This window comes from Poromitra crassiceps (assembly GCF_964638095.1).
Source record: "Poromitra crassiceps genome assembly, chromosome: 21".
NCBI lineage: Eukaryota > Metazoa > Chordata > Actinopteri > Beryciformes > Melamphaidae > Poromitra > Poromitra crassiceps.
The window spans coordinates 23,074,606-23,089,769 of record NC_139638.1 but is presented as its reverse complement, the minus strand read 5'-3'; the positions used below and the strand labels follow the sequence as shown (position 1 = coordinate 23,089,769).

Genomic DNA, 15,164 nt, shown 5'->3' with positions numbered 1-15,164 from the left:
GCCCCACGAGTTGCGTCGCACAAATAAGGAGGTCTGTGGTTGGTCAATTCATATGTCTGTCACTCAGGGGGCGGTCCTTAAAGCAGGACTAAACCCCCCAGATTTCTTGCAAAACGGCACTCCACTCGATCCGAAAACCCCGCAGGCAAGATGGCCGCGCACACTCCCCTCCTTAGCTGGCAGAATTCCTCCCCCATAAAGTAACATATCTTGGCCAATAAGTATGTAACATACAAAATAAAACAACCCGTAATATCTTAATTTTATGTAGAATGCAGAGGACATGTAACTGTTTAGTTAAACTTGCATTCCAGGAATATTGTGCTCTAAAGATAACGTTAGTGGCTCGAGACTGTTTCGTCCTGAAACCCACACGCTTTACGCCAGCGTAACCTATGTGGGATTCGAAATAACGCATCCGAGATAGAAAATGTTATGAATATAGCCACGTTATAAACAACAAACTAACGCTGGTGATCCGTATGGAAACACTGTTACTCGAAATGGTTAAAAGTTATATCAATTTGGTCATTCAGTGGCATTTTACTGCCATATAACATAACCAACTAGCGGCTAATATTAGCCACAGTAGGCATTACACCCAGGGATGCATTGGTCTTAAAGGGCTCGCGCCGCGTGAACTACAGTAATAATCAATGGGGGGGGGGGGGGGGTGAATTTTTTTCACATGAGTGGGGCGCGTGCTAAACCCACCGTGACGTCACGATGTACCAAATATCCCATTCATTTGAGGGCACAAAAAAAAGCAGTGTTCAACCCATAGAGGGAACTTATGCTACTGAAAATGATACAAATGGTACAATGGTAACAGTTTGGTCTCAAATGTGGAAATTTTGACCAGAATTCTTCACACACCACCCCCAAAGTCTTATTGGTTAAAACCTGAAAAAAAGTGTTTTGGGGTTTAGTCCTGGTTTAACTACTTGCCCAGACGTAGATATGTATCTATGGCTGGCTACTGTGAGACTAATCCTAGCTTAGCTGTTTTAGCTGTTGTCTTTCCCAGGTCCTTTCTGTCACGTCTGACTCCCTTCATCCCCGCACCCACATCAAGATTTAGGGAGGCCTTCTGTGCAAAAGTGACACAGCAGAAAGTCACCCGAATGAGCTAAAAGAGAGGGAGATAAACACAATTAATTTATATGAAAACGCTCGTTCTCCTCACTTGTGTGTGTAGGTGTTGGCAGAGAGGTGCGTGCATGATTCAGAGAAAAGACACAACACTCGCTCTCTAAAACCTCTTTCTTACTTTTCCTGTGCCAAAGATGAGAGTAGGAAATACCTACAACAACTGACAGACTGTGTAATAACTTCTAAAGCACTGATTCTCAACCTTTTTCATATCGACGACTGCTACTTTAGTCCACATTAGACTCGAATTCCATGACTATATCTGTATTGTAGCTAGAGAGATAACAGAAAAACTACGACAAAAACAGCCATTCTTCTACCTTCTCTAAGTGCGTTAACATCCAGTAAATGAAATAATGGTGAAGTTTACCAAATGCATCAGTTTGCTGGGGGGGACCCCTGGGAACCCCCTGGTGGTCCCGGACCCCCCCGCATTGAGAACCACTGTTCCCTACAATGCTAAAATTAGCTTCTTGCATGCAGCAACGCTTTAGCAAGACGTGACTCATCGAAGCGTCTTGCATCAAACAGGACTTTCAGAAGTTTCACTATTTGACACAAATTGATTGGCTACACTTATATACATGTGGAACGCCTGGGCTTGTCTTCTCCTTCCTGCTCTCCGTTCCTCCTCCCTTTGTTTTGTACACCATAGGCTTCTATGTCCAGGGGCAGAAGTTGCTTCAACCTAATTGTCTTTCTCTTCTCGTACTGTCCTCAGATGACTTTCTCTCCGTCTCAACTCTCCTCTCTCTCTCTCTCCCCCCTCCTCCCTTCCTCTCTCTCTCTCTCTCTCTCTCGCCCAGTCTCTCTCTCTCTCTCTCCCCCCTCCTCTCTCTCTCTCGCCCAGTCTCTCTTGCTCTCTCTCTCCGTCTGTAACTGTAGCCCGTGTTTTTTCTCTCCCTCCCTCTCCCTGCGACGTATAGATACTGCATTGATCAGACACACACGCGCGCACACACACACACACATGCACACACACACACACACACACACACACACATAAAACACACACTCGCAGACACACGCACATACACACACACACTGAGCCTCCCACTCCTTTCATCATTGATTCGCTCTGCTCTGTCTCTCTCTCTCTGTTCTCGTTCTCTCTCACACTCAGTCTCTCTCTCTCTCTCTCTCTCTCTCTCTGCAGCGGCACTTGTTGAACACAGCCCTGGGAGGATAGAGAGAGGGGAGAGGAATAGAGGGGAGAGAAACGGAGAGATAATGACAGAGCGAGCCTTTGAGACAGTGAGCGAGATAGAACAGAGAGCGAGTACAACGAGAGAATGCTGCTTTGGGGGAATAGATAGATAGAAGATAGAGTGGGGGGAAAGGGAGAGAGACAGAGAGGAAGACTTAGAGAGAGAGAGAGAGAGAGAGAGAGAGAGAGAGAGGGGGTCGAGGGAATCTTTTGATATTGAGACAGCAATACCAGAAGAGAGCAGCGCGGAGGCTCTGAGACAGAGCGAGTGACACTTTAAGCGAGAGAGAGAGAGACAGAGAGAGAGAGAGAGAGACCAGACGGAGTGCATCAGAGCTGCTCCTCTCCTCTCCTCTCCACCTCCTCCTAACTACTCTCTCCTCTCTGCTCTGCTCTGCTCTGTCCCGCTGCCGGCTGCCTGCTAGCTGCTGGGTGTTACGCTCCATGCTGTGTCCCGAGCAGACTGGCTCGCACAGGTCACAACTGTCTGGGACAGGGGTGAGCATATATATATATATAGCCTATATATATCTCTGTCTGTAGAAGTGCATGATGTGTGCATGCGTGCATTGAGATGCTGGGTTTTTTGCTGCTATAGTTTCTCCAGCAGTTGGGTACTTTTTGTGCCAAAACACACACACACACTCTCTGCTTGCGTTTGTGTGTGTGTGTGTGTGTGTGTGTGTGTGTGTGTGTGTGTGCGTGCGCGTCTTATGCACATCACACGTTAACTGGTGTATGACTGCGTGCACGCCCGTCTGTATTAAGTGGGTGAGCGATTGAGCTATAATGACGTGGTTTATTTTTTCTGTTAGTATTCCTGGAAACTGTTCTGCAGCATTGCTCAATAATGAAAGTAGCAAGTGCGTGTATGTATGTGTGTGTGTGTGTGTGTGTGTGTATGTGTGTGTGTGTGTGTGTGTGTGTGTGTGTGTATGTATGTGTGTGTGTGTGTGTGTGTGTGTGTGTGTGTGTGTGTGTGTGTGTGTGTATGTATGTGTGTGTGTGTGTGTGGGCTGGGAGGGAGGGAGGGACAATGAACACAAGGTTCAGGGAAGGGAGGAAAGTATGCAAATGATGGCAGAGAGGGCTAACACGTAATTGGTTTACAAGGTGTCAGAGTTAATATTGAAGTGTGCGCACGGAATCAGTTGTGGTGTTTGTTTCTGCGTTCTACGGAGTGACGAAAGAGGTCAAATGCTAACAGAGGGGGAGGCTATAATAGAAGAAGCCAAATCAAGGTGTGTCTCTGAATGGGACGTGAGGCACTTGGTTGAAGTTCCTTCGTCGTCGCTGGAGAACCAAAGTTCTCACTTTGTTGTTATTATTATTCCATGCTTTTGCTGTGCTGATGATGTGGATGTGGATGCAGGCATGCTGCTGCTGCTAGCTGTTAGAAGACGTGAGACGTGCAATGAGTCCCAAGTTTCTTGGAATGCACGTCATGTTAAAACAACACAAGTTGATTTCACAATGCTCTCATATATACAGTAGGCAGCATTTTCTTTTGTGTGTGCACCGACTCCTCCTCTCTCTCTCTCTCTCCTGCATATCTACTCTCTCTCTCTCACCCACTATCTCTGCATATCCATCTCTCTATCATCACACACCTCTCACTTCTCCCTCTACTCCATTCTGTTCTCATCTCAACTATCTATTTCCATTCGCGCTGTCTGCTTTCTTTATGATTCCCTCAATCCTTCTTTCTCGCCTCTCTGCCTCCCTCTGGCACGTCTTCTCATCTTTCACACATTCTCTATTCTCTCCATATTCATCACTTTATCTTCCTTCTCCACCCCTTTTCCACGTGCCCTCCCCTCTCCCGCAGATGTCTTTCTCCCTGGCAGAGGCTGCAGTAAACATCTGAAAGCCATCGTTCCTCCTCCTCCTGCACCACGTCCAACATGTCCCAGCTGCTCCATGTGGAGATCCCCAACTTTGGAGCCACGGTGCTGGGCTCCCTCAACGAGCAGCGCCTGCTGGGACACTACTGTGATGTATCCATCCTGGTCAAAGGTCGGTTGACAGGAAGTCCTTGGGGGTCAAACGGTCATTTAAGTTCAAAGTTGATTTTTGTTTTCACAGACGTTATTCTCTTCTTCACTTAAAGTCTCAATATGTCACTTTTTTTTTTTTTACCTTAAAGCCCCATTCAGCAAGTTTTCCAAGTTTTGCTATTGGAGAAACTGCGCCCTCTGGGTGCAATAGTATCGATAACGATATCGCCGTTCAAAGTCAACAAAACACAGCGCAAGAAAGCTCTAGGTACATGTTGTGACATCGGGTACTCACCACCACGTGATGAAATAATAATCCATAGTTCCGTGAAACATCATTTTCGTAGCAAATCCGAATCGAGTTACTTCCTCGTTTTCATGAAGACAGCGCTTCCGCTGCACAGCGCATGCGCGCATCCTTTTCTTTTCTTTTTTTATTGCCACGGGACGTGGCAGACAACCTGCTTAGTCCCAGGGCTGGCCAATGGAGGGCGGTGTGGGATAAATAAAGTCGAGAGTCTCCCTATTACAAGTCAATCTACCATGTCCTGTGACTAAAAAGCTCTTATATTACAGTAAAAAATGTCAAAAATCTTACTGATTGGGGCTTTAATATAACAGCTTTTAAATCATTTTGATGGTATACTGACTTCTAATTGAGAATTGCGCCTCTATCATTCCCACCCGCACCCTGAAGGCCTGTTACCTGGATGTAATTTAATTTCCTGCTGGAGCTCCTTCATATTAAAAGCTTAACTCTGACAAACTAAGAGGACACTTTTATTGTGAAGAACGTATAGGAAGTGAAATGTGTTTATCGCTAGCTAGCTTGATTAGCAGCACAATTAGCGATTTGTTTCAATAAAACAAGTCGACACAACATTTTGAGATATTTGGAGCTATTTTTTCCAGCAAACCACAACAAACACTGCAGAAAGGTTAACAAAGAAGAGAGTACAAGCAGAAACGGTAAAATAACGCTGATATCTCAACGTACAAACAGGGAAGGGTAGCATTTATTAGCGCCCTGTATTTACCACTTCTGGCAGCAGAGGGCGCTTTTGCTGCTGCTCAGCAGATTCCTACATGTTGGGCCTTTAAAGAATAATTAAAAATGAATGCTTTAATCTTTCAATAGAAGTTGAAAAGTATCGTTTGTTCATTTCCGAATGAGAGAGAAACATCTTCTGAATTGCTGGAATGGAAAATGACAAAAGTCATTATTAACTGACTTATTGTGGATTCTGAAAGAACATACAGTACAGCGTCATTGACACTCTCTGTTCTCCCTGTCATCTCTATCGTCCAGGCCAGGCCTTCAAAGCTCACCGGGCGGTCTTGGCGGCTAGCAGCCTCTACTTCCGCGACCTCTTCAGCAGCTCGTCCAAGACCCAGTTTGAGCTGCCCTCCTCGGTCACACCTGCCTGCTTTGAGCAGATCCTCACCTTCTGCTACACCGGGAAGCTAACCATGGCTGCTAGTGAACAGCTGGTGGTCATGTACACAGCCGGCTACCTCCAAATCCAGCATATAGTCGAGAGAGGCATGGACCTGATGTTCAAGGCGAACTCGCCCCACTGTGACTCGCAAACGGCGGGCTCTTTAGAGGAGACGGGATCGGAGCCCCAGAGCCCTAGTAATAACGGAAACGGCCTCGCGGCGGCTGCACTGCTGGGTGCCCAGGGCTGGTCGCCATCACTGGTCATGCCACAACGTAAGATCAAACTAGAGGGGGCCGAACCCACGCCCCTGGCGATACCCTTGGGGGCGCAAAACAAGACGGACCTGGGGAGTCGGCTGGCGAGGGCCACTTCGCTCTTCTACACGACGGCGGGAGGGACCACCATCTTCCCCGGGATGCCTCCATACCACCTGCCGGGGGCTGGCGGAGGAGGCGGCGCAGGGGCGGAGAGGTCCAGTCCTGGAGCTTCCAGCCTGCCCACCACCGACAGTCCCACGTCCTACCAGAACGAGGACGAGGAGTTCGAGGAAGAGCCGTACGACGGGATCACAGAGGACGCCTACAGCCAGCTCTACGTACGCCCAGCGAACCCCTACGGGCGTGAGTATACTTCCATTCAATATTATATCAATATTGACTCAGTTGGCATGTCTTTGTTTGAACAATTTCAATACCAACTGAATACTTGGCTTTCCCTTCTGTCATCAATTTTTCCTTGTTAAACAATCCTAAACAATTTCCTCGCTTTTCTGTTTTAGTCAGTAAAACATCAGCTAGTAGCTTGTCGCTTTCTAAAACATCAGGTAATAGCTTATTGCTTTCTTATTTAAGGACAACCTCAGGAATAATGTATTTCATGGTCCATTCAACTAACTATTCTAAGCATTTAGTTTGAGTCACTGACTCCAGTAAAGCAACGTGGACACATTTCAAGCATGAAATCTTAACTGGCAACCCTGCGTACATTCCAGCTTTATAGTAGTGTAATAACTGTCTAGTGAGTGCAATCTCTTCTCCCGTGCCCTCGGCTCAGATGGAGGAACTTCGTCTGATGTCAGACCATAGAATGAATCGCAAAATCACACTGTGCATGACTTGCAGAAATATACCAGCATGTAGGAATTTGGAGCATAGTTTCTCCTAGTCCAGACTTGCTATGTATTGTGCATGAAACTAATCTGCATTGATTGCATTCCACTTACATTATTAAATCTATGAATCATGTATCCTGAATATTTGCAGGATGTGGTGCCTCCAGTGTGTGTGTGTGTGTGTGTGTGTGTGTGTGTGTCTGTGTGTGGGTTCTGTAAGCATAAAGATAGCTTTATGGAGTTATGATTGGATTGCATCGTGACCAACAACAGACTCCTTATCACAGCTACAACAGCTGGTCTGTGTACTGCTTTTTATCATGGCTTTTCTACCACACGTTCTGCCCTCACACATACACATATACAAACGCACACATAGAACCTGTATACACCTCTGTTTGTATTGACACACACACACACACACACACACACACACACACACACATTCACTCACTCACCCACACACACTCACAAACGCACACACCCATTCACTCACCCACACACACACACATACATGCATGAACACACGCGTACGTGCACACACACACACATGCACACACACACTTTACATCCTGCAGGAGTTGAACATCCTGCAGCCCAAAGGCATTAGAGATTAGAGACAGGTTTGTCAAATTCTAGAGTTTCGGATATTTATGAAATTCACTCTATCTGCAATCAGTCAGAACACCCCAGGGTGACATTGTGGGATATTTGAGAACGGTTCACGTCTTCCTCCGTATGTGCACGCTTGTGTGTGTGTGTGTGTGTGCTTGTGTGTGTGTGTGTGTGTGTGCGCATGCGTGCACGTGTGTGTGTGGGCGTGCGCGCACGCGCATGCATGAATGCGCGCATGCACAAACAACACTTTTCAGTATTTGGCAATAAACGGTTTCATTTTTCTTTTATGCGTTTGTGTGTCTGTGTGTGCCTGAGTGTGTGTGTGTGTGTGCTTGCGCGTGTGTGCGTGCGTGCGTGCGGCTGTGTGCACATGCATACACTCACAAGTGCTCTTAGAGGTCACGGGGAACATTTTTGTGCGTAAGAACCTAACACCCAGCTTGAGACCTGTCCCACTCCAAAAAACCTCAGGTTGCTGATGCAGCATTATCACTTATCTAGGATACATCTGCAATGCTCTAAAACATTTATGAAACACCACATACTTGGATGGATTACACCATCCTATTCCTTTCCTATCTATACTGCTTTTGAAGCCTATCTTTTAATGGGGGGGGGGGGGCTGATAGTGTAGCTTTGGATGGTTGAAAGATGATGAATGGATGAATGGATGAATGGATGAATGAATGGATGGTTGAAAGATGATGAATGGGTGGATGGATGGATGCATGGATGGATTGGATACACATTTATCAGTTCCCGTTTCCCTATGTACCGGTAACTCAAAACCCTGTGGGTTTTCGGAGCCCTTCTTTAACCCTTTCCGCACCTGCTGGCTTTCATCAGTCCAGGACAAGTCGGAGATGGCAGTGGTGCCCTTGGCCCTGGAGAACCGCAACTGTGTGCTGATCCGCCGGGACCTGGTGGCACTGCCAGCCAGCCTCATCAGCCAGATTGGCTATCGCTGCCACCCTAAGCTGTACACTGAGGGGGACCCCGGGGAGAAGCTGGAACTGGTGGCTGGTAGGCAATAGGCATGCACGCAGACGCACACGTATACATCTACACACGCAAAGTCACACACGCAAAAAAAAAACCCCACATCTGTTACATGAGTTCTCAAATGTGTAACTCATTGAAACTAATTACAATTGCATTTAAAAACAGACATAAAGTGGAGACAAGAAAGAAAGAGATTAGACTAGTTACAATGTGACAGATCGCCGCACACAATTGTTCAAATGTGCATGCGCGAAGCATGCTAGAAATGAGCACATGAAGTGCGCGACATTTCTAGTTAAGGTTGGTTTTTGAAGGGGGAAAACACTTTGTTTAGATTACAAAAGTTTAGATGTTGAAGAACACACTCAATATAACAAATAACAGTTTTAAGATCACTAAATACGTATCATTTGTTAGCAAACTAAGCTTGTTCAGGGCAAATCAAGCTTGTTCACTAAGGTTCAGGGCGATTCTCTCTGAATGTTGCTTTTAGGAGTACGAACATTCAAATAAGCACATCTTAATAATAAGCATGTCATATATGACACTTTCATAATCTGTAAAAAAAAAAAAAAGACATCAGTACCTGTCACAAATATTTAAAGAGTGTGATGGTGTTGAGGAGAAAGCAAAAGCCTAACCGTCTTAACGGTATTTGTGTAAGATTCCTCTCCTGATTTATTATTACATGTTGCTTGTAGCTCCAGTAACGTTGTGCTTGAACATAAGTTTCCAGTCTATTTGCAGAATAGGGGATTACATGGAAATTAATTAAAGAGCATTGGTAGAGACAGAAAATGTGGAATACAGTGATGTTATATATGGAATACAGTGATGTTATATAGTGCTTGTGATGTGAATACAGTGATGTTATATACAGCTTGTGATGTGGAATAGAGTGATGTTATGGCTTGTGATGTGGGGAATAGAGATAGAGTGATGTTATATACGGCTTGTGATTAGGAATACAGTGATGTTATACATGACTTGTGATACAGTGATGTTATATATGGCTTGTGATGTGGAATACAGTGATGTTATATATGGCTTGTGATGTGGAATAGAGTGATGTTATATATGGCTTGTGATGTGGAATACAGTGATGTTATATATGGCTTGTGATGTGGAATAGAGTGATGTTATATATGGCTTGTGATGTGGAATACAGTGATGTTATATATGGCTTGTGATGTGGAATACAGTGATGTTATATATGGCTTGTGATGTGGAATACAGTGATGTTATATATGGCTTGTGATGTGGAATAGAGTGATGTTATATATGGCTTGTGATGTGGAATACAGTGATGTTATATATGGCTTGTGATGTGGAATACAGTGATGTTATATATGACTTGTGATGTGGAATACAGTGATGTTATATATGGCTTGTGATGTGGAATACAATGATGTTATATATGGCTTGTGATGTGAATACAGTGATGTTATATATGGCTTGTGATGTGAATACAGTGATGTTATATATGGCTTGTGATGTGGAATACAGTGATGTTATATATGGCTTGTGATGTGAATACAGTGATGCTATATATGGCTTGTGATGTGAATACAGTGATGTTATATATGGCTTGTGATGTGAATACAGTGATGTTATATATGGCTTGTGATGTGAATACAGTGATGTTATATATGGCTTGTGATGTGAATACAGTGATGTTATATATGGCTTGTGATGTGGAATACAGTGATGTTATATATGGCTTGTGATGTGAATACAGTGATGTTATATATGGCTTGTGATGTGAATACAGTGATGTTATATATGGCTTGTGATGTGAATACAGTGATGTTATATATGGCTTGTGATGTGAATACAGTGATGTTATATATGGCTTGTGATGTGAATACAGTGATGTTATATATGGCTTGTGATGTGAATACAGTGATGTTATATATGGCTTGTGATGTGGAATACAGTGATGTTATATATGGCTTGTGATGTGAATACAGTGATGTTATATATGGCTTGTGATGTGGAATACAGTGATGTTATATATGGCTTGTGATGTGAATACAGTGATGTTATATATGGCTTGTGATGTGAATACAGTGATGTTATATATGGCTTGTGATGTGGAATACAGTGATGTTATATATGGCTTGTGATGTGAATACAGTGATGTTATATATGGCTTGTGATGTGAATACAGTGATGTTATATATGGCTTGTGATGTGAATACAGTGATGTTATATATGGCTTGTGATGTGGAATACAGTGATGTTATATATGGCTTGTGATGTGAATACAGTGATGTTATATATGGCTTGTGATGTGGAATACAGTGATGTTATATATGACTTGTGATGTGGAATACAGTGATGTTATATATGACTTGTGATGTGGAATACAGTGATGTTATATATGGCTTGTGATGTGGAATACAGTGATGTTATATATGGCTTGTGATGTGGAATACAGTGATGTTATATGTGGCTTGTGATGTGGAATACAGTGATGTTATATATGGCTTGTGATGTGGAATACAGTGATGTTATATATGGCTTGTGATGTGGAATACAGTGATGTTATATATGGCTTGTGATGTGAATACAGTGATGTTATATATGGCTTGTGATGTGAATACAGTGATGTTATATATGGCTTGTGATGTGAATACAGTGATGTTATATATGGCTTGTGATGTGAATACAGTGATGTTATATATGACTTGTGATGTGGAATACAGTGATGTTATATATGGCTTGTGATGTGGAATAGAGTGATGTTATATATGGCTTGTGATGTGAATACAGTGATGTTATATATGGCTTGTGATGTGGAATACAGTGATGTTATATATGGCTTGTGATGTGGAATACAGTGATGTTATATATGGCTTGTGATGTGAATACAGTGATGTTATATATGGCTTGTGATGTGAATACAGTGATGTTATATATGGCTTGTGATGTGAATACAGTGATGTTATATATGGCTTGTGATGTGAATACAGTGATGTTATATATGACTTGTGATGTGGAATACAGTGATGTTATATATGGCTTGTGATGTGGAATAGAGTGATGTTATATATGGCTTGTGATGTGAATACAGTGATGTTATATATGGCTTGTGATGTGGAATACAGTGATGTTATATATGGCTTGTGATGTGAATACAGTGATGTTATATATGGCTTGTGATGTGAATACAGTGATGTTATATATGGCTTGTGATGTGGAATAGAGTGATGTTATATATGGCTTGTGATGTGGAATACAGTGATGTTATATATGGCTTGTGATGTGGAATACAGTGATGTTATATATGACTTGTGATGTGGAATACAGTGATGTTATATATGGCTTGTGATGTGGAATACAATGATGTTATATATGGCTTGTGATGTGGAATACAGTGATGTTATATATGACTTGTGATGTGGAATACAGTGATGTTATATATGGCTTGTGATGTGGAATACAATGATGTTATATATGGCTTGTGATGTGAATACAGTGATGTTATATATGGCTTGTGATGTGGAATACAGTGATGTTATATATGGCTTGTGATGTGAATACAGTGATGTTATATATGGCTTGTGATGTGAATACAGTGATGTTATATATGACTTGTGATGTGGAATACAGTGATGTTATATATGGCTTGTGATGTGGAATAGAGTGATGTTATATATGGCTTGTGATGTGAATACAGTGATGTTATATATGGCTTGTGATGTGGAATACAGTGATGTTATATATGGCTTGTGATGTGAATACAGTGATGTTATATATGGCTTGTGATGTGGAATAGAGTGATGTTATATATGGCTTGTGATGTGGAATACAGTGATGTTATATATGGCTTGTGATGTGAATACAGTGATGTTATATATGGCTTGTGATGTGGAATAGAGTGATGTTATATATGGCTTGTGATGTGGAATACAGTGATGTTATATATGGCTTGTGATGTGAATACAGTGATGTTATATATGGCTTGTGATGTGGAATAGAGTGATGTTATATATGGCTTGTGATGTGGAATACAGTGATGTTATATATGGCTTGTGATGTGGAATACAGTGATGTTATATATGGCTTGTGATGTGGAATACAATGATGTTATATGTGGCTTGTGATACAGTGATGATGTTATATGGCTTGTGATGTGAATACAATGATGTTATATGTGGCTTGTGATGTGAATACAGTGATGTTATATATGGCTTGTGATGTGAATACAGTTATATATGGCTTGTGATGTGGAATAGAGTGATGTTATATATGGCTTATGATGTGAATACAGTGCTGTTATATATGGCTTGTGATACAGAGATGTTATATATGTCTTGTGATACAGTGATGTTAGTTTTCACAGAGGATGTTTTTTGTTGTTCTTCACCAGGTACGCAGGTGTTCATGACTCGAGGCCAGCTGATGAACTGTCATCTATGTGCCGGTATCAAACACAAAGTGTTGCTCCGTCGTCTGCTAGCTACATTCTTTGACAGGTGAGTACGGGAGCTTATCTAAAATTAAGCTGAGGCATCAATAAAATAGCCCAAATATTTTTGGACATGAAAGTTCACTATAGTATTATTATTCCAAAAAAGGCATACAGCTTGAGTTCTATAAATAAAGCTGCCTTGCCTTCTGTTTATGATTCCAACACTACAACTGTTTCAAACTACCGGTAACTTTCACACCCCATCTGTGGCCATGTTTTGCAGTGCGGTTATGTATGTTCCCATGTTTTTTCTGTGTGCTGCCCTGTTGTTGACTCTGCCCCCTGGTGTTGACACTGTGTCTCTACAGAAACACCTTAGCCAATAGCTGTGGGACAGGTATCCGTTCCTCTACTAGTGACCCTAGCAGGAAACCCCTGGACAGCAGGGTCCTCAACGCAGTCAAACGTAAGTTCATTGTCCAAACTATCCGATATGTGCGATATCATTTTTGAAACAATAGAGAGGCAAAGTGACCGCCTACTTCCTGCTTCAGCACTGTACCAGAGATTTTCATCTGCCATTTATTTTCCAATACACATTTCGTAAAATGCTTATAAAAGCAGTTTTACTGGTTCAAACCAAACGGTACAGATATATTTTGAAACAGGAGAGATCGCATAACATTTCACTGGGACCAAAACGTTAAAACAAATGTGGGTTTAAAGAATTTTTTTTTTTTTAGTTTTGGTCCAAGTGAAATGTTCTATGGTCTCTCCCGATTATAGCGTTAGCTGAACCGTTTGGTTCGACAAAGTAAAACTATTTTATAAGCATTTTACGAAATGTCTATGGGAAAATAAATGGCAGATGAAAGTCGCTGGTACAGTGCTGAAGCAGGAAGTGACGTTCCACTTTGCCTCTCTGTACAATTTGTCTTTTCCTCTCGTTACAGTCTACTGTCAGAATTTCAACCCTAACTTCAAGGAGAGCGAAATGAATGTGATCGCCGCAGACATGTGCACAAACGCCAGGCGCGTCCGCAAGCGATGGCTGCCCAAGATCAAGTCCATGCTGCCCGACGGCATGGAGGTGTACCGCGCCGGCATGGGCATGGGGGCCGCCGTGGGTTTGGGCCTGGCAATGAGCGCCGCCCAGCCAGGAGTGGCTCTCCCCTTCGAGCCTGACTTCAAGGCCCTAGAGCAAAGGTTGTACCCCGATCGGAAGGACCGCCCGCTCAGGACTCACCCACTGCTGGCCGAGGGCAGTCCCGGGCCGGGGGTGGGGGCGGCTGGAGCGGAGGGCGTCGACGGTGACGGTGGGGCCCAGGAGGAGGACGAGGACGAGGCGGGGTTAGAGGGGGGGGACGGGTCCACCTTGATCCCAGGAGCCGAGGAGGAAAGCGGGAAGCAGGACGCGGAAGGTTTCGGAGAAGGTCTGAGGGTGAACGGACAGTGAATGTGCTGCTTTTTTGGGGGCTGCCTCTCTCTCTCTCTCACATTGTGAAATCTGTTTAAACGCCACACTTTCTTTCTTTTGCTTGCTCTCTTAGTCTCTCTCTCCTCCAGCACTCTCTCTCTCCTCCTCTGTGCTTCCTCAATGGAAACTATTCAGCACAAAACGTTACACTAGAACGTACAATACAGTACTTTGTTACACATGCATGCGCACACACACACACACACACACACACACATGCGTGCTTTTGCACACGCGTGCTCAAACAACACCAATTATTTTTTTCAATAGAAACTGAGTAGACACAGGCATGGCACGGCATCGACACAAAAAATAGACCCGTTCTGCTCCGCCCTTTTCTTACTGTACTCAGTATTTACACAGTATTTCTGCACCCGCAGCAATATTACAATGGGCCTATTATATATATATATATATAGCAGAACAAATGCTGTAATGACTCATCATTTCAGTGCAACACAAAAGCAACAGTTGTTGTGCAGATTCTCTGCGAGGAGTGTTGTATAGGAAAAGATTTTGTAAAATGATATTCCATTTTCTTGGAAAGCTGCCTCTGAAAATAACCCAAGCAGCAACCTTGGGAGGAGCAGATCACTCTGTGTCACAGACTGAGCGCTGCTCCTTAATACTGTAAGAAGAAGCACATTTTGGCACAGCGTTTTGACCACCTCAGGTCAAATGATTGCATAAATTAATCGTTTTCTTTGATTGGCACAAACTCCAGGTTTTCACTTTGTGGCT

The 15,164-nt window shown here is 43.3% G+C and overlaps 1 protein-coding gene across 1 annotated transcript in view; it reads left to right on the top strand.

Annotated features, from left to right (window-relative positions):
• nacc2 (NACC family member 2) overlaps window positions 1–14,402 on the top strand; it is a gene marked incomplete at its 3' end in the record, with an annotated part of 52,405 nt that extends 38,003 nt beyond the window's left edge. Inside the window, exons 2-7 of the mRNA XM_083657384.1 lie at window positions 4,188–4,375; window positions 5,666–6,418; window positions 8,374–8,550; window positions 12,905–13,010; window positions 13,315–13,412; window positions 13,900–14,402. Of these exons, the coding sequence (XP_083513510.1) occupies window positions 4,264–4,375; window positions 5,666–6,418; window positions 8,374–8,550; window positions 12,905–13,010; window positions 13,315–13,412; window positions 13,900–14,402 (1,749 nt within the window). The 5' untranslated portion in view covers window positions 4,188–4,263. The remainder of the gene's footprint in view (window positions 1–4,187; window positions 4,376–5,665; window positions 6,419–8,373; window positions 8,551–12,904; window positions 13,011–13,314; window positions 13,413–13,899) is intronic.
• Window positions 14,403–15,164: the final 762 nt, after the last annotated feature.